Here is a 20,474-nt window from a genome sequence, read left to right on the forward strand (position 1 = left end):
TGTGCTATGTGAAGGGATAAATAACACTTCCCTATTCACTTTCTCCTCACCAGTCATGATTTTACAGACCTCTATCATATGCCCCCTGAGTCATCTCTTTTCCAAGCTGAACAGTCCCAGTCGTTTTAATCTCTCCTCATATGGGAGCTGTTCCATGCTCCTAATAATTTTTGTTGACCTTCTCTGTACTTTTCCTATTCTAATACATCTTTTTTGAGATGGGATGACCATAACTGCATGCAGTATTCAAGGTGTGGATGTAGCACGGATTTATATAGGGGTATTATGATATTTTCTGTCTTAGTATGTATCCCTTTCTTAATAGTTCCTAACATTCTGTTCACTTTTTTGACTGCCGCTGCACATTGAGCAAATGTTTTCAGAGAACGATCCACAATGACTCCAAGATCTTTCTTGAGTGGCAACAGCTAACTTAGATCCCATCAATTTGTATGTATAGTTGGGACTGTTTTTCAATATACATTACTTTGCATTTATCAACATTGAATTTCATCTGCCATTTTGTTGCCCAGTCACCCAGTTTTGTGAGATCTCTTTGTAACTCTTCACAGTCAGTTTTGGACTTAACTACCTTGAATATTTTGTATCATCTGCAAACTTTGCCATCTCATAGCTTAACCCTTTTTCCAGATCACTTATGAATATGTCGAACAGCACTGGTTGCAGTACAGATGCCTGGGGGACACACCACTATTACCCTCTTTCCACTGTGAAAACTGACCATTCATTTCTACCCTTTGTTTCCTATCATTTAACCAGTTACTGATCCATGAGAGGACCTTCCCTCTTATCCCATGACAGCTTACTTTGCCTCAGAGCCTTTGGTGAGGTACGGCTTTTTTGAAAGTCCGGGTATGCTATATCACTATATCATCCTTGTCCACATGTGTGTTGACCCCCTCAGAGAATTCTAATAGATTGGTGAGGCATGATTTCCTTTTACAAAAGCCAGGTTGACTCTTCCCCAACAAACCGTGTTCATCAATGTGTCTGATAATTCTGTTGTTTACTATAGTTTCTTCCAATTTGCCTGACACTGAAGTTAGGCTTACCAGCCTGCAATTGCCAGGATTGCCTGTGGAACCTTTTTTGGTGTTACATTAACTATCCTCCAGTTATCTGGTGCAAAGACTGATCTAAGTGTTGGCTTACATATCACCGTTAGTAGTTTCACAGTTTCATAAACCAAAACTACATATAACTGTTATACACCAAAACTGCAGTGGGATAGCTATATATCTTGTCTTCAGTCAAGTACTTCTGCTAGCAGTCAAGGGATGAATCCCACACAAGAACTTTCTGATCTCTTTTTTACAGAGAGGAATTAATGGCTCAATCTTACTCCTGGTGAAGTTAATGGCAAGAATCCAACAATGGGAGCAGGAGCAGGCCCCTAAGTGAGAGGTTAAGCAGAGAGTATACACCATCAATACAACTATAGTAGCAGTAGTTAGTCAGGGGTCATTGAAATAAACCACCTGAAAATCAGAGCATTCAGAATGGTGGTTTTGGGTTTGTCTGGAGGTTATCAGTCATAAAAATAGAATAAAAAGGGAAATGTCTAACTTGGGTGAGAGTATAAACTATAGTCTGTTTTTGGTATTTCAGAAACATAACGAGAGGAATCCAAGCAATATGATAGGTGCATTATTTCTAAAGCGAGTTTCATATGTATTGAGATGTTAGGGCTATCATTCATGTTTGAGAAAAACTGTATTGTACAGAAATACATATCTCACTGGGCTAAAACCTGATACCTTTAATCATGCTGAATAGTACATTACTCCACAAATAATTCCACAGAAGTCAATAGGACTAGTGGTGGAGTAAGGCACTACTCAGTATTAGTAAGGGTATCAGAGGGCAACACTACAGTCCTAATCTTGCACTCCAGAAGTCCAATGGAGTTTTGCCATTGACTTGAATGGCAGCAGGATCAGTCTGTCCCCTGCTATCAAAAATGTGTAGCCATGGCAAGGCTTATATTAGGGGTAGGCAACCTATGGCATGCGTGCCAAACGCGGCATGCGAGCTGATTTTCAGTGGCACTCACACTGCCCAGGTCCTGGACACCGATCCAGGGGGCTCTGCATTTTAATTTAATTTTAAATGAAGCTTCTTAAACATTTTAAAAGCCTTATTTACTTGACATACAACAATAGTTTAGTTATATATTAGAGACTGATAGAAAGAGACCTTCTAAAAACGTTAAAATGTATTACTGGCAGGCGAAACCTTAAATTAAAGTGAATAAATGAAGACTCGACACACCACTTCGGAAAGGTTGCCGACCCCTGGCTTACATAATAAACAATTTAACTTCCCTTCCATATGCAGATAGTCCCAGAAGATTTGCATCTGCTTCAGTCAGTAAGAGGTTCCGTAAATGCTCTTCCTTATGCAAAGGCACAAACCCAGAGCTTGCACCTGTTTGTAACTGTTTAAAGAAGTAGGTGCTTGTGAATAACACTTGGGGTGAAGTTGCTGAGAGGTTCATTGTTAAATTTTACATACGTTTTCGTTCTTTGATAAACATCATAGAAATAGCAGAACACACCAGCAACAGATCAGCAACAAACTCTTCTTTATTGTTTATTTCTACAGAGAATTCTGACTTGAAGTGGCTGCTGACATATCACAACTTTTAAGCTAGACTGTTAAAGTGGAGCATTTGTACCTTGCAAAGCCAAGCAGATTTCTAACACAATGACTGCCCTCCCACTCTCAGACTGATTCTATGGTTAAACGGTTTAACGAGAGTCTAAAGATCCGGCTTCAAACCTCCAATAATCAGAGGGTAAAATTCTGCTCTCAGTCACACTGTGAATCTGTAACTCAATGAAATTGATGGAATCTTACCCATGGAAATGAAAGCAGAATTTGGCTCAGATTTTGCCAAAACCCCAACACGCTGAGGAGCCAAGCCTGAACTACTTTGTGAATACTAAAAAATGATTTCAGCTCTGCAGATGCCAAGCTGGAAATAGTAAAGAGGCTGTGCATCTAAAACTGCTGAAGGTCTAGGTCAAATTCATCCCTTGAATAAATCCATTGACTTAACAGGCTTTCCTCAAGCATGAATTGACCCAGTAATGTTATTTCATGAAGAAATAAAATGCTACAAAAAAGAGTCTTTAATTTACTGATTCTTATTAGATATGTTTAATATTATAAGCACCTAAGGAAAGTCTCCATGTGAAGATACTGTTGGAAAGACAACATCCTTGAATCTCATGTTCTGCCTACATTGAAATGTCACTGCTGAAAATCAAAAAAAGTGTTCCAAATTTACTGGGTATTATTTTTGGACAGATTGCATTTCCCACTTAAGAAGCCAGTGCAGACAAGACCTATTATCTGCAAAGCTAAAACCCATCCTGTGAGATTAACATCTGGAGGAAGATTTACTCTAAGATAAAAGAGGATCTTTGTAGTAATATTCTGCGTATTTTGAAAGTCTTTGCCTATTCATCATCAGAGATATCTTTAAGAAATGAAGTTTTGCTTTGTGCTTCTTAGGTTGCTATGAGAACTAGATCACTTTCTATTCATTAATCAAGAACGCAATAGCCAGAGTCCCAGTTTGTACCTGTACACTTGAATCTTTGTTCATAGTGCTGCCCTTGAGCCATCTCGTGGGTTCTTTAAATCTTCTCCAAAAACATTTTCTCTCACTCCAGCTCCATTATGTTCCATTGTTCTCCATCTCATTCTGTGTAATGGCTTTGTAGAGTATTTTGCAAGTGATTCAGTCTTCCTTCTCTGTTTGTTAGCTCCCTTGCAGCCAAGATTGATTTGGATGGCCTTTGACAGCTATTCAGATTTATACTGGTGTAACTGTATATTTGGCCCCAAATGCTTATACCTGAGTTTGTTCTTCTAGGAGTACTGCCACTCAGAGTATTTCCGTATTTATTCTTATAAAGAATGCTTGAACGAGAACAATGTAGTTGCTCATCTGTCTCTCTCTCTCTTTTTTTTTTTTTGCCTTGATGATCACTCCAATTAGTAAGTATTGCTGCTCTGGTTCCTGTGTTCTCAGAAGTGATATTGGAAAAAAGCTCTTGATGCAAAGGTCTTAAGGGGCAAATCCTGCTACCCTTTCCATAGGCCTGGAGGGACCTGGGCACAGGAGACCTTGTAGAGTTTTGCTACACAGATGGTCGGCAGGTTTTGAGGCATCTGTTTAGGGATAAACACTCCAACAGGACATAGCACGCAGTTATGCAGGGGCTTCCTTCATACGATAGCTGTGGAAGGGTTTATGGAAGTGAAGGGAAGTAACTTAGCCGAGGGGCTGACGGATTGGTGAGCTCATGGATCCACTGGCCATTCTCCCATGGGAGTGCACTGGCTGGTTGAAAATAAAGTATGTATCCTATGGGCTATATTTTCATACATAGAATATAACTAAAAATACAAACCATCAGTACCTTCCAGCTCTGCAGGCATCTTTACTTATACTAATTTCAGAGACTCTATAAACAGTGAAATAAAATGAGCCACGTTCTGCAGTTCCATCAGAGTAACTCTGTTGACCTTAAAGGAGACGTAGCACAGTCACTTTCTGAAGAGCTAGGGTAGATCTCTGAAGAAAGTTTAAAATTCATTGTTTTTAAAAGAACCTGGAGAAACTGAGACAGTGAAGCAAGCTCTGAGTCTGGGAGTGGATGGTACACGCCCTTTCATCAAAAATCAAATGTGATCCAATGACAAGAATAACAAAAGGAACACAAGGAAAGTTGTGAAGTCTTGGCTCATGAAAATTTTAGGATTATTACAAACAGGAAAAAAAACAAACCCTTCCAACCTCTATTGCTCCCCTGACTTTCTGGTTGAATGGTTGGTTTGGTGAAAGTTAGAGAATTCAGAGATCAAGAAGGACTCCAGTGCTTATGGTCCATCACTGACTTTCGAGCAATGGGATATGCAATATACCTGGTGCTCTGGGATTGATTTCCTCCATGATTTCAGGGTGCCTCTCAGGCTTAATTTCTTGTTGCAGGCTAGTGTGCATTTCTGGCTTTGTTCATCTCTAGGTGTGCCACGATTTGCATTAACCTTGTTATTTACAATTGCAAGAGACATCGGGAGGAAGGTTCAGGTCTGGGTCTGTGGGCATTGTATTGTGCATTGGGCCCACATGCAGGTGGCCAGGTCAGCAGGTGGATCACAACTGAGCTTTGAGACTGAAGTCATTTGCCTTTGATAGTTTGGTAGACAGGGGAGGTGCTAGGTCCAGCACATGCCTTGGTTGCACTAATTGATGTCTAAGCTATAGTCACCTGATGTTCACCCACCTTGGTGAAAATGATTTTGGGAATTGCACTGGATTAGATTTAAGGATTATGATACACAGAGATGCAGAGCTGATTTATCCAGTTATAGAGTCACACTCAATTGGTTTGGTCAGAAATGCTCGCAAGGTGTGTGTGGTGCAGTAGGGGATGGAACCAGCCCACTCTGACAGAACATGAAAAAAATGTGAACCATGAGGTAGCCAGGATAATTTTGGGAATTGAGGGGTGGGGCATGATGATAGCTGATAAAATGGGCCTGAGTTCTTTAGGGAGGACAGAGTGCATCTGTCAGATGCTGAGGGGAGGAGCAACATTTGACTTGATGACCTTAGGGAATGTGTTATGCAGGAGATGGGTATCAGGCATGTGAGGAGTGTGATGCTAATTGCTGGTGCTCTCAATGGCTAGTTTCCAGTGTGGGTTAAGGCTAAAAGGGCCAGCTCCCTGAGGTAAATGAGACCTAGGATTGCACTATTGGACCTTGTGCTCATGGGGGGAGGAGCTTGAAGTCTTTGCAGGCTGAGGCTCTCCCCACCCTGTCTTGCAGCTTCTTTCACTTTACCCCTCTGCCTTTCTCCCCTCCCCTCTCCCAAACAACCCTCCACTTGATCTTTTGAAGGGCAAAAATTGCAGGCTCCATAGCTACAATCTGTTACAAATAGTCCAACTCTAGCCTGAATTACTGCCTGAAAGAGCGACTTGGTGTCTGTGCCTGTTTGCCAAAGCAGAGAGATCTTTTAATACCTTCTCCTCTCTTCTAAAGTCTGTCTCTGTGACACAGCAGCATTTCTAATGTAATAACACATACATTCTTGTCAGCAGCTCATGGAGCATGCTCAGGGGATTTCTCCAATGTCATATTTGACGCTACTGGCTACATCTGACATCGTTTCCTTCATTTCTGGCTCCACGAGAGATTTAGGATGAATTGTAAGAACCACATTGCCTGGGCCAGGGAACTTGAGACACACAATTAGGTGCCTCAGGTTCTGTGTTTCAGGGCTTCTTAGATAGCATCCACAGAGGTAGGCTTATTAGCTGGATAGTATTCTTAGTATTAAAATTAGCAAATGTGTCTGTTATGCCACTGCCATCAGGCAGCAGCAACAGTTCTCATGTAAGACCCACTTGCAGTATCAAAGAGGGAATCGCAGAAACAGGAAATACCACGATACACAATGCACCAGTCCTAAAATTTATTTACGTGTTTGGTGGCATAATAGTAACCATTGTTCTGTGAGCTGCCACCATTCAGTGTAGTGAAGCAGAGAACAAGAGGATTCATGTTTGCCAGCCAGGAATCAGCAGAGATGATGATGGCAAAAAAAGGAGAGTCTTTAACTCCCGCATATTATTCCAGTGTTGTTACAGGACCAACCCCCACCCCCACTCGGTGGGAAGATGAGGATTCAGTATGAATGTAGGTTTTCTATAGCAGTGAGGCTGCAGTAGTTGCCATAATACATGGCCTGGTGAAAGAGCCCGTCTCCACTGCACCTGCAGAATTCTCTAGCGCTCAGCCAGGTTATTTACTAGTGTTGTGCACTAGGATAAGAATTAGGCTTAAGACTATGGGTCTGCTTTCTAGGTCTCAGTAAAAATGGCTATTTAAAAATATGGATTTCACAATACACTGCATGATACCTAGCAGTTGTAGCTCTCATTGATACCGGTGCACCCTAAATGCATTATTAGTAATGTCTCTTTTTGGAGCATTTTCCTATAAATGGCTGACTGGTCTGTAACAGTGTCTCTTGCCTTATCACTGCTGTATCTGTTTTAATAACATCAATACTTTTCCTCTCAAAATGGCTTATTATCATTAATTAAGTTTCAGAATACCTTTGTGAGAGAAGTAAGTGTCAATACATCCTTTGACATGTGGAGAGTGAGGCAGAGAGAAGTTAAGTGACTTCTCTATTCCTAAAACTAGACTGCTTCTTCCCCATATCCCAACACTGGGGATCGGGTTATTGTGCAAGCATCTGCCATCTTCATCCGTCTGAGAAGGCACCAAGGTCCATCTGCTTACCACCTTCTTTGAGCCAATCCATTCATCGCTTCCTCGACTTTCCTCAAGATCTTTCCTACCCTCTCCTGCTACGTTACCTTCACCAGGTCCTAAAACTAAGCTACTGAAGTATAATAGCTAACAGAAACTGAGGGTAAAGTTTGATCCTGAAATATTACATTTATCTTTGTTGATCACTTGTCATCAACTGTGACTAAGAGATTGCTGATATAGGTCAGTCAAGACATAAATTATTAGCTACCAGAAGGTTTATAATTTATGTCTGGTCACAGATAAAGGTAAACAGAGATAGATAGAAATACAGCAGACCCAAGTTGTGGCAAGCAAGAATTCTGCCCACAGACTACTAGCTACACACTAATTTCAATTATCGTAATTAAGCTGACCCTATTGAGTATATTTGAAATTACATGCATTACCAAAGAATCACAGTTTATAAAAAGAAAAAAATCAGTTAAACCCTTGTGATTTGTTGAAGGTAACAAATCCATCAATCAACAAGCTTATTACAATGTGTTTGTGATGTATCTCGCTTTCTTATTTCATTAGGTTCCTATAAGTCATCCTGCAGTCAATAAAAGCTTTGGTTCACTCACAACCCAGTGTTCATCCATAGATCTCAAAAGACTAAACAAAAGATATGTATCATTACTCATTTCACAGAAGAGTCTGAATCTTTTTGTATATCTAAATAAAATGTATCTATATCTATTTACATATTAAGAATCATATCTTTTTAGGGAAGAAAATGATATAACTTTAATTCTAGTTGGGCTATTACACTATTTTCTAGAAAGGAGATTTGTTTATCCCCAGAAACTCCTAGTGTACTGCTGACTGAGAGTGCCCCAAATACCATTATGCCCAGATCTGAGGCAAAATTTCTTAGTGTTGCCAGAGGGGAGATATGTCCAAGACAAGTAAAGACTGCAGGATCATGCTTCAGAAAGGAAAAGTTATATCTGGCATTTTTGGATGAATACAAATGCATCAAATTCAGTATTTTGCCAGCAGACATAACATTTCATTGTTTTGTGTCTTTTGTGGCCCTCGGATGTTTTTACAGCATTTGCCATCAGAAACCACTTTTGGCTAGGCAGAGCAGCATGGCCCAGCTGTTTGCTCTCAGAGGTATCTTCTAGTCTATCCATTCTGATCAGATATGAGAACCCTCTTCCTTCATTTGTCTTAGCTGCAAACTAAGCTAATGATGCAGCCAAAATCTAACCAATTAATAACAGCAAAAAAAAAAACCCCTCCCAGCAGCTCTGTCCAGTTTATATTATATCTAGAACTTAAAAATAATGTTATACTGTAGGGACACGTGATAACTTTTGAAATCTGTTCAGGATCTTGCTTCCTGCCTGCTTTTGTGCTTCAGTTTAAAATCCAGTGGCAGCATTTTAAAATAACTATATCCACTGTTCTGTCAGTGCATCCATCTTAACCAGAAATCACAAACATTTTCTGGAATTCCAACCAAACTTTCTGCACCCTGAACACTTCTGACCTTAGGTCTGTGCTGAAAATTGATCCTGAATTTGCCTGACTCTTGCCAATTGTCTCAAGCTTTGATTGGAGCTTTTGGAAACCGATTTAAATCAGAACTTCAAAGGTATCAGAGTCAGAAGGGAAGCAAGCCTAGTGGTGAGTTTATATTTAGGAGATGAATGACATTAGAATAGGGTGTCCCATTTGCCAACTACTTTAGCCCCTTTTTCTGTTTCCCAGTTATCCATGATCAGGAGGATTTGCATAGCAGCAGATTCTCCACTCTCACTGCTCTTCTAGCCAACCTCACAGCAAGTAGGGAGTTTGTGTGGAGTAGGACTGCAAGCTTACGAAAGGTGCACACAGTCATATTGAATCCTTCCCTCCTGCCTCCATTTTTACAGTGCTTCTCAAACTGTGGTTTGGGACCCCAAAGTGGGTTGGGACTCCATGTTAATGGGGTCGCCAGATCCAGCGTTACACTCACTGTGGCCTGGTGCTGAAGATGAAGCCCGAGCCCTGCCACCCTGGGCTGACGCCGAAGCCCAAGGGTTTCAGCCTGGGACGGCAGGCTTGAACTCCTGTCGATCTCCGCCCAGGGTCATGTAGTAATTTTTGTTGGCACAAGGGGGTCACGGTGCAATGACTTTTCAGAACCACATTCCATTGCCAAAGGAACATCCACAGTCATGAAAGAAGTTGTTGGACTTGATAATATTTATACTGAGTAACTGGTCACCTAAGTCACATGCTATTATGTTTGCTCATTTATAAATGACTGAACAATTAAGAACTGGAGGGCTTGAATAAGTCACTTGTGGTGAAAACATTTGTATGAATACATATTTGTATGGGTATTTATTTTTTTGCAAAAAAGTGAAAATATCATGATCACATGCATGCAAGCTTGAAAACAGTAACTCAAGGTGGCTGTGAATACTTTGGGTGGGAGTGCATTCATGAATTTTCTTTTAATGAATGTTTGACGATACCTCTTTCAATATTCACTTTGCTCTAGATGGCTCCATACAATCTACTGCTGTAGCTAGTGTTACAAAGCAAGAATTTTAACTAGGGATTTGGCCAAACCAAAGTGCCAGATATGAATAACCCCGAACTGTGGAAACTTGTTGACATCTGGATCTAGAGTTTGTGATGCAGGGCCATCTCTAATTTTAACACATTTGAATACGGACTGCTGAAAGACACTAGGGCAAAATCCTCTTTTGTTTATACCACTATAAATTCAAAGTAACTCTGCTGATTGCAGTAGAGTTACTCCAGATTTATAACAACTTAATTAGTGTAAAATTTGGCCCTGTATACTTTCCTTTCATTTAACTTCTGGAAATTGCTTGACAGCAAACAGTTCCTTTCTGTGATGTGAATTTCCTCATCATGTCTCATTAATCCCCTCTTGGACACTATTTTGTCTTCCTGTTGGGTCACCCTGTTCTCCTTCAGTCCCTGGGTCATAGATTCTTCTGTTGTACTTCTGTCAGCATAGCCATGATGAAGTCAGGTTTCTGAACACAAGTGTATTAAAGCCAGATAAATTAAACTAACTGCAACATCTTTTCAACATTTAAGTCTCCAAAAGAAATGCCCAAGGGCCAAAAATAGTGATGAGTTGTCTGTCTCCATTTGAATGAATATAAGGCAGATTAGAATTAACTGTTCTGGAATGAGTAGATGGTATTTATTTGAGGATGTCAAACATTCTGACAGAACCACATTATGAGTAGGAGACACATTTCTTTCTCCTCATGAAAAATTACTAGTATTAATCAATTTTTGAGACACTGAAGCTCAGCAGAAGTAAATTGCCCTGTAATGGAGTTTGACTTTACAGATGTTTCTTTAAAGAAGAGAAATAGTCTAGTGGTCTGTGCTCAGGCCTAGAATGGCTGAGGTCTAATTCTGGTTCTGACATTAACTCTTTTTGTAGCTTTGGGAAATTCACAAAACTTCTTAGTTGTGGTACAAATACTTACCTATCTCAGAAGAGTATCATAAGAGGAATTAGGTAAACATAATTCTCAATGTATAGTGCATGCTATGGCTCTGTGTTCAAGAATCAAATGATCTGAAATGCAGCTTGCTCTGGGACAGAATGAACAGTGCTCATTAACCCCACCCAAGGATTTAGGATCAGAGATGAAAAGGAATAACATATCCCCAATTGAAACTACCAGGGGAATGGCACATAAAAACAACACATACCCAGCTGACAACTCCGGCATCCATCTGCACATGGTATGCAGTCTTCAGAGTTAGGGTCCTCCACTTCACCTGCGCATTGACGATTTCAAGTTTAGAGTTAATTCTAGCAAAATGAAGGGTCAATATTTAAAGCATTCAGCTGGGATACCGAAAATAAATGTATCAATCTGGCCAAGCCCTAAGGGTACTACTCATACATGGAATCACTCATTTTAACTCAGTATGGTTCTTCTCCCACTTACACTTGCATAACTCCATACACCTCAAGGGACTGACTCCCAATTTACATGGATACATGTGAGAGGGGAACCAGAACTTGAGTTAAGGACCTTAGGATTTGGTCTTTTTGTGTATCAGAAAACAAGAGCCAGATTTTCAACTGAGAATCTGGCCCCAGGGGTATTATTCCTGCTGGTGGGTGCTTACCTTCCCTACACTCGTGCTTCAGACACCTGTTATCAGATAGGTAATATCCTTTGAAACATCTGTTGCACTGGGTGGAGTCGAGGCACATTTCACACTGCTCTAAGCAAGACAGACAAGCGCTGTTCTTCTCTGAATGGTAGTAGCCTCGTGGACAGCTCTCTCTGCACTCTCCCATGTACAGGAAGCGTTTTTTTCCTCTCTTGTCTGTGCAGGAGAAACACAGTGGGAGGAAATAGGTCAGCAGTAAAAGAGACATCATTTAGCTAAGGCAGAAAAAGTAGTGTTAACACTGAACACCAGAGCTTCAGCTGATGGTCAATCAGTGTAGCTCAATTGAAGGTAATGAAATTATTTCACCCGTTTACACCAACTGAGGATCTGTATCCAACACTTTCCACAGTGTTGGGAAATTATGGCACTAAAATTTTCATAATAGTTATTTCAAGTGCACAAACATTATAAACACCCCCACAATCCTCAAATATGGATGGAGAAGCTTCCATGATTGGGACTCTCACCCCGAATTCTCCTCAACACATCTGGGTGTGACAGGAGAGGCCCCTCCCTAAACTCGGATATCTTTCACTTCAACTTTGGGGAAGCTTGGATCTTCACTGGAATCTTCATCCTGATTACTCTGAATCTTGAAAGTTTGGATTCTGAATTGAATTTAGAAGTGTAAGCTTGTCTATTTTATATTGAAGCACCGGTGATCTCTAGTGTTTGATGGTAAAAACTGGCAGGTCTACTAGATGAAAGCCCTCCCAGGTCTACGCCACAGACTCATTTCAGCAGTGAAACCTCTTCCCTCAGTCCACCCCACCCACCACGTGAAAGCAGGTATGACTCAGGGCGTTTTGCATTGCAGTGAAGGGAGCTCTTTACAAGTCACCTTACAATACTATTATTACTGTGCTAAATGTATTATGTTGCATCAATATTTTCCCCATGACAATTTTTGAAGCTACAGACAGAACCTAAACTATTACTAATGGGTAGTTGCTCTGCTATAAAAAGAGGCATTGATACTCTTTTATTTTTTGTGTGTGAATTTTGGTTATTCATGAAAGTTGCAGAATGGATTCTAGTCTACTCAGGTCCTGATACTGTGACTGTTATCATGGTGTCTGCCTCTCTGGGTGCCCATAGAGATGGAAGTTCTGTATTGTTGCCTAGAATAGGGGCAGAATGGGCAGCAGCGGTGCAAGCTTTTTCCCACACTGCTGTGATCCTGACAAGCAGATACTGCCTATAGGGGTAAAAGTGTGGCTCAGCCTCTGTGTCCATTTGGTCTCAGCCTCTTGAATGAGACTGCCAATGTGGGTACCAATTAGTACGTATTGTAATAGTGTTTTTTGTGATGTAGACATCTATGTATTGAGAACTGGACTGAGACCATTGACCCATGTATTTCACATTTGCCATGAAAGTGTCAATCAGATGCGAAAGATTTTGGGTCACTACCAACCTGGTCTGAATTTGAACTGGCTTCCTAGAAGTGAAAGGCTCCATATTCCCTTATCAATACTCCAAGTCAGTCCATCAAGAACAATGAATAACAATTTAACTTAATTATTTTATAAAAAATGTTATTCAATTAGTATTTGGGGATCTTAATGGAAAATAATACCTAATGAAAAGAGAGGTTCTTTGGAAGATCATCTACACTTGAGAGATGTTAAGCCTGTCAAGGCAAGTGATTCAGATACCTTTGTCCTTACAGCAGCCTTGTGCTGTGTTACTGCCACTTGGTAGGGCAATGGCCTGTGTTACTTGCACAGTCTGGCTGTATTAGCTAATTCAGCGCTCCTGTCAAGCTTTTCTGAATTTATGATGGTGTAAGTTTTGCTTGCTCATTTAGTCATAAGTGATAATTAGAAATACCAACAGGTTTATAGAATTATATGTGTAAGTCTTGTAGCTGCTTGTTTGCCCATTGGTTCATAGAGTTTCAGTACTTCTGACAACATAAAATTGTGGTTTAAGTAAGATATTGTCAGGAAAACGGTATTCAAGAAAATATTGTGACAAAGCCACATAATCCATTCCTGTCTTTTCAGCAGCTGAATACTCTTTACTTTCAGTAACTTTTTAGACTATTCCGCCACAAAACTAACACATGTTCATGTACAGTACTTTGGAGAAATCTACCATGCTCTACTGTAATTTCAAAGTTAAAAAGAATTCCTTAGATCATGGAATTCCCTGTATTGTCTGTTTAAATATAATCTGTATAATGATAACATTTGTTAAGAGGTTAGATTCCTTTTGTGTGGATGGTAGCATTCTCTTTAGGAATGTGGAAGTGGGTTCTCTGTACATCTGCATCTGACCTAAGTCTGCTTTAGACAGGATCCTGGTGATCCCATAACTCCTATTATCTACCTTGTACTGCAATGACTGTTACTGTTGTGTCCTTCTTAGCTCCTGAAGAGCAGCATTTTCTGAGACTTACACATTCTCACTGTAATAACTATTTGAAACATACATGTTTCACTGCTAATCAAGAGCACCAGAGCTGAATCATACATGTATTCCTACCAAAGTTGGTTGAAGTTTGGACTTTGGAGTCAGGCTTGAATCTACCTCTGTAATGTGCCTAAGCTAGAACATTGAATTAGAACACACACACCCCCGCCAGTTGTGGCAAAGTTCAGACTTGGGTCAGAATCTGGATCTGAGCTTCATGACTCTGACACATGGCTCACCTTTGAATATAATTTAATATATTTCTTCCAGGCAGGGGGGCAGTTAGAAGCAGACCGAAGATGAAGCTATTGTGGCTATTATACATGTTTTGTTTAAGTGAATTGTGATGAAAGAGCAGACTTTTTTCTTGTCTGGGTTAGCACAAAAAGGCTTCCACGGTAGACTAGACTGCCTAGTGCAGCTTTTCTATTTCCAAACTTAGGTTTTCTATTTTATTCAACCAAAAACATTTCCTTTTTTAAACATTTTTATTTTTGCCTCTCTAAAGACAGGCATAATTCCAAATACATTAGGCTGTCTTTGTTGGCCAAATAATGAACTGACACAAGAAGAACAGAATACATCTGTATTTTCAAGTGTTTTTCTTGCAAACTGAATTCCAGGACATTATACTGAGTTAAATCATGAGGATAGCCCGAAACGGTGGCAGAAGTTCCACTGACATCAACATGGCCAGGATTAGGTCCTGAGAGCAGAGGCACAGAGAAATTAAGAGGCGAAGGAAAGAGTTGTAAGAAGAAATCTGACTTACCTGTACCACAAGCAGTACATTTGTTTGGTTCACTTCCACTGCAAGCTCTGCAGGTATGATGGCACAAATGGCATTGGTTGTTAAATTCAAATTTCCCTGTGGGGCATTGCAGCACACACTGTCCGTCATCAAAAAATCTGTGGTGGCAGAGAGAGGCAAAATACCACAATTAAAGTCTATAGCTGTTTCTTCATCTTTAAAAAAACCAAAGAAAACGTCCACCCTCACCCAGTTATATTTATTACTTATATTCTTTGCACATTGCTTTTCATTTCCCTTTGATTTTCTTTACAATATTTGGTAAGATAAAGTGGGAGGCCAGCTAAGCCTTTAACTTCAATCTTATACTTCAGATTTGAGTTTGACTTTTTTCCCCCACAGAAAATCACTTATCTTGATGTCTCTGTACCGCAAGCTCTGAAATGTTCCTCATGTCTGTTACAAAGAAGCCAAGAACATGTTTCTGTCACAGAAGTTATCTGTGAAAAAATCTAGGCCTCTGTCAAAGCTTTCTATTTGTTTCACTTTAAAGATTTGCTTTGAACTGCCCATGGGACTATTCATAGTGCATAAAGTTAAACATTTGTGTAAATCTTCACAGGATTGGGGCTGAAGGGGCTGTCCCCATGTGAGGATTATTGTTGAATCCTATGGGGGTTATTGTTGAATACTTTTTATTGCTGGCTAATGACTCCTCTTCTCCAAAACTTTGTTGATGAGTCTGAAAGAACTGAGTGAATGTAGTAGCAACATAACTGGCCCAGGTTTGCAATTATTTTATTTTTAATGGTTTTAATCTTAATAAGGGGAAAGGATACATATTATAACGATGTGGCCTTTGAGTAAATATGGAGAAAGATATATGAAAGAAAAAGTTGAAGAAGTGGGCTAGAACCTCAAGATGTCTTAAATACAGCTAAGGAAAATAACGGAGAGGACTCTGTATGGCCTCATGTACTTCTGTGCTTAAGTCCTTGACTGGACTGGCATTTATATATGTAAAGCCCGATCTTGATATGTGTTTAACAGGACAATTAAGGATTGACTCCTTACTTTCTTAGCACTGATTTCAGGACAGTAGTTTCTCCATATTATGATAGCAACCAAGTTCCATTATAGAGCCCTATTTTGTGCCCCTGTAATTTTGGTTTTGTGCAGGGGTGAAAGTAAGAGGGTATGGGCCGGTACGGCGCACCGGTAAAATGTAGCTGCCAGTACCGGCCCATAACACTGACTTTAAAGTCATTGGGGGGGGCGCCGCAAAAGGGGCAGTGACGACCCAGCAGGGCCGCCGATGGGGGGGGGCGCAAAAAGGGCACCGATATTAAAGCTTTAACATCGCTGCCCCTTTTGCCCCCTCCCCCCCCCAGCTGCTAATTGGGGGGGCCAAAAGAAGTAGCTGCCCCGGGGCTGCAATTTAAAAGGACCCAGGGCTCTGACTGCCACTACCATTACTGCAGCAGTGCTGGCCAGAGCCCTGGGCCCTTTAAATTGCCGCTGGAGCCCCGGGCGACGCGGGCCAGGGAGCACAGATGGACTGGTTGGGGGACACTGACCCCCCCAGCCACGCCCGTTCTGCCCAAGGCCACGCCCTTTGGGGGGGGCAGAGTGGCCCCATACTGGTAAGAGCTGCGTTTTACTTTCACCCCTGGTTTGGTGTGACAATCATCCAGATTTGTTCTGAAGGGAGATTGTTTCTGCAGAATTTGAGGACAATTTGTCCAATGGTCTTTTAGTTAGAAATCATCTCAAAAGTACCCTGATTTGCAATGTTGATACTTGTGGGGATGGACAAACATGGCTGTGATGGCAAAACCACGGCTTTGTGGACACAAACTGGGTAGTGTGTACTCGTATCTTTGCCTCTGATTGGTTCCAACATCTCAGTTATGTGAAATGTGAAGAGCCTGTAGCAAAACTTTGAAGAATATGACCTGAGCATTGCATTGCTAATGAAACCAAGGGAATTTTGCATGGCACCCGCCCTTCAGAAAGCTACGCTCTGGCAGCTCTACCTTGCCATTTTCTGAGCTACCCCATGTGCATGCCCAGCTCGGCAGGTGAAGCCCTGTGTCTGGGGGTACCAGGGCTAGGAAGAGGGCGTGGCATTGGGGGAGAAGCTGAGCTAGCACAGTCTGTCATTGCCCGTCCACCTGAAAGTCAGGGTCCACCCAAATTTCCACTCCTAGCTATGCCACTGGTTTGCTCACTCAGTGCAAAATAGTTCTCCAGCAGTGCCCCATAAATAAGCAGTTCCCGGAATGCTTCCTTTGAAAAAGTTTAGGAACAAACATATAGGATCAATGGGGAAGAGTTAAGAACTCCAGATGGTTGGAAAGAGAGACACTCGCACACCTACATGTGGCATCCAGTAGACTTTATCTCTGTTCAGGAGACTAAGACTGATTTTTATCAACAAAGCTAGCCCAGTAAAGAGAGACCCTCTCTTGCCCTGGTCACGGTGTAGTCCTCATGATAGAAGCTGACAGCTCAGATCCTGATCCTGAGCTCAATAGATCACAGAATATACAGATTTAGAAAGGGAGGATAAGTTGTTTTTTTAATTGAGAACTAAATTGTTTGGCTGGGAAAAACCAAATTTCCCTGATGCATTAAAAACAGGTAATAGCATCCTGGGTTTCCGAACAAGGGAACAATGCCTAGAGCAGATTTCCCACAGAGAATGGGGATGTTCAGTGTTCTCATTTTCATAGGACTTCAGAAGGAAAAAAACCAATCTTTTCATCCTTTGTAGAAAAGAAAAAGAATCCTGCTGTAGGAGATCATCTCTCCTGAATTTTAGTCTGTATTAGAGTGCCATTCATTACTCTCTTCAGTGTGAAACATTTAGAACCATAAGACTCTGAGACTGAGACTTAAATAGGTCTATTTCTAATACATTACAAATAGTATCCACTGGAGCTATTTTCCCCCCTATAGTTTCCATTTGGATTTTTCTTTTATCTATTTTTGTTTTTGTTGTTTCTTTTTATTTTTGTATTTTCTTAGTAGATCTTTTATGACAGACAGAAGGAAAAAAACCTGACTCTCTTTGGAAGACCTAGATGTAAAAAGAAAAAGCAAAAACTGGTGAGGGACTTGTTATGGTGAAATAAGAGCTTTGGAGCTTAACTCCCCTCTTCTCCAGTTGTATTATGTAGTGTAACCTGTGTAAGAAAAGTACCTCTGCAAATGACCAACGTGTATATTCTAGAATCCCAAAATTGGTGACAGAGGTGGAATAAATGTCTAGCCTTCTAGCTCCACACAAGACTGATAAATTCTGCTTGAAGCCAAATAGGAGGCAGCTAAAACTCCAAAGGCCATGGAGACTCAAGGAAGAGTGGAGCTTGATCATTACAGCCTGGAACATTTAGGGGGTTTTGTGTTGTTTGTTATTATTGTAACAAACCTTGTACATTTTATCATGGAACAATAAACAAGCAAACCTCCCCTCCCACACAAAAATCTGTGTTACAGTAACACAGAGGTTCCAGTTTACCACCCAGAAGAAGCATAGAACTTCAGCTCTGAGCCTGACACTCTGGCCGGACACACTGAGCTAAATTAATCCGTGGTATAACCCATCTAAAGGCAGTAGAGTTGCTTTAAGGATGAATTGACCCTGTACCGCTACTTGGTGTTTCTTGTTATTTCAGAGGTCTTGTCATAGACATTGGTGTTATAAATTGTATGTTTACTTGTTGTTTTTGGTGTGTTCTTATGCCATGGAAAAAGCTTATAGGAGATTATTCTGGTCTCACACCAGTGTAAAAATGGAGTAACTCCACTGAAATCAGTGCAGTTACACCCGAGCAAAACTAATGTGAGTGCAGAATCAAGGCTACAACTTCTCTATTGGAAGAACATGGAATTTAAAACAAGAGGCTATAATAGCTCCCTTGTATAAATAGCAGAGGTGACCCTGAGCTGCAGAATTCATATTAGATTCAAACTTTCCCAAAGTTTGAGCAGTGGTTCAGGTTGGGATTTAGTTCAGGACCTGCTCTAGTTAGGAAGTGTTTAGATATATTTTAAATAAATAATTATGTCTTAGTTAGACAATAATCCCTTCAGGCCCTGTATGGTAATTGATCTCATGCCATATAAATCAAATATGTGTCATGAAAACCAATGCAGATGTGGCAAGTCAAAAATTGGACTCCGAGTGTCTGAAGATATTTCTACACTGCAATTGGACACCTGCGGCTAACCTGTGCCAGCTGACTTCGGCTTGTGTGGATCAGGCTAAGGGGCTGTTTAATTGTGGTGTAGATGTTCGGGCTCTGGCTGGGGCTGGGATCTGGGACCCTCCTCTTCCTCCCTCAGGGTTCTAGAGCCTGGGCTTCAGCCCAAGCCCAGACATCTACATCACAATTAAACAGACCTTTAGCCCAAGCCCCATGAATCCGCATCAGTTGGCACTGGCCAGCCATGGGTTTTAAATTGCAGTGTAGACATACCCTGACTGTCACTGATCAGGGTCAGCCTGTCCCCTTTGTGGCATGTTAGAGGCCAGAACCTACTACCAACAGTTATGGTTTGCCTGTATGTCAGTCAGGGTTAGCTGATTTCACTGATTTAAGGAAAAAAGATTTTCTTCCCTCAGGGCCCATCTGGTTGAGCAGCTGTGCAAGCAATTGGTTTCATTTGTGCAACCTTTGTTCTCCTTCCTTGCTCTAATTTTGTTTGTCATACTCACTTGATTCACCTCATCGGGTTAATGAGTCTGTTTTTATGAGTTTGTACATCACCTAGTACAGTGGGACCCAGATCCTGACTGGGGCTTCTACCTGCTACCACAATGTAAATAAATAACAACAACAATCACTTACCTTGTGATTGCACAGCCGATACAGTCATTCTGAGTTGGCCCTGTGCACTTAGAACAGGATGCTTCACAGAACAGGCACCGATCCACACGCTCGGCATATTCCCCTGGCAAACAAAACCCAATTGTTTACTTAAGACCCACAGATCAAATAAAAAACTTTGTCCAATATGTTGCTAATTGAAAAGAATTAGACATCAAAGTTTTTTGAATTTCTGAAACCGGCAGTTCTCAGTTGTGTCAACAGGCAACCCACTGCTTGTGCCCTGGGTGCTGGAGCACTGTGTCTTTCGGAATGATGAGCCCAATGACTTGTTTTCTTTGAGTCTGCTTGAGTCTTACGAAGAATGCCTGTTAGTGGTTGAGCCAGCTCCTATTGGCTCAGCTTCTGGTTACGGGGGGGGGGGGGCCTCTATTCTGGTGCACTCTGGAGAACTAGATTAAAGGACACTGCATGAAGGGTAACAGTTTGAGTCTCTGCTCCAATTGTGTGTGGGGTGCATGAGGAGTGAGTCCAGCCAGCAGATGGGATTTTGAAGTAGTTCAGGTGCACTACATTGCACTGTTTGGCAACCATCTGGTAGATACGAGATACATCACAACCATTCAGCTGCCTGACTGCCTTTGCTATTTCTAACATGCTAACCACTGTAGTATCTCCATAAACATTTTGGTGCTAAATCTAAAAGGCAAACCTCAAGCAACTTAATGCACCCAGAATTGATTGGGTATGTCTTATCATTCCTGTGGACGACATAACCACAAATAAAGTAATTTCTTCTGAAAATGTTGGGGTTTGATTCTGATTTCACTTAGCTCATTTTGCCCCGAGGTAACTCCATAGATTTAATACCTAGTGCTTTTCATCAGATTTCAGTGGAGTCATTCCTGATTCTCACCAGTGTGAGA

The 20,474-nt window shown here is 41.1% G+C and overlaps 1 protein-coding gene across 3 annotated transcripts in view; it reads right to left on the reverse strand.

Moving 5' to 3' along the window:
• The window catches only part of PCSK5 (proprotein convertase subtilisin/kexin type 5), a 303,081-nt gene that overhangs the window by 36,201 nt on the left and 246,406 nt on the right, over positions 1 to 20,474 (reverse strand). For 2 of the 3 annotated variants that reach the window (XM_074953227.1, XM_074953228.1), the window contains exons 21-24: positions 19,570 to 19,672; positions 14,735 to 14,871; positions 11,494 to 11,697; positions 11,068 to 11,136 (exon numbers count right to left, since the gene is read on the reverse strand). In XM_074953227.1, coding sequence (XP_074809328.1) covers positions 11,068 to 11,136; positions 11,494 to 11,697; positions 14,735 to 14,871; positions 19,570 to 19,672 — 513 coding nt within the window. Of the gene's footprint in view, positions 1 to 10,314; positions 10,371 to 11,067; positions 11,137 to 11,493; positions 11,698 to 14,734; positions 14,872 to 19,569; positions 19,673 to 20,474 lie in introns of those variants that run through there. The other variant, XM_074953229.1, reaches the window with a different exon arrangement.

This window comes from Natator depressus, chromosome 5 (assembly GCF_965152275.1).
Source record: "Natator depressus isolate rNatDep1 chromosome 5, rNatDep2.hap1, whole genome shotgun sequence".
NCBI lineage: Eukaryota > Metazoa > Chordata > Testudines > Cheloniidae > Natator > Natator depressus.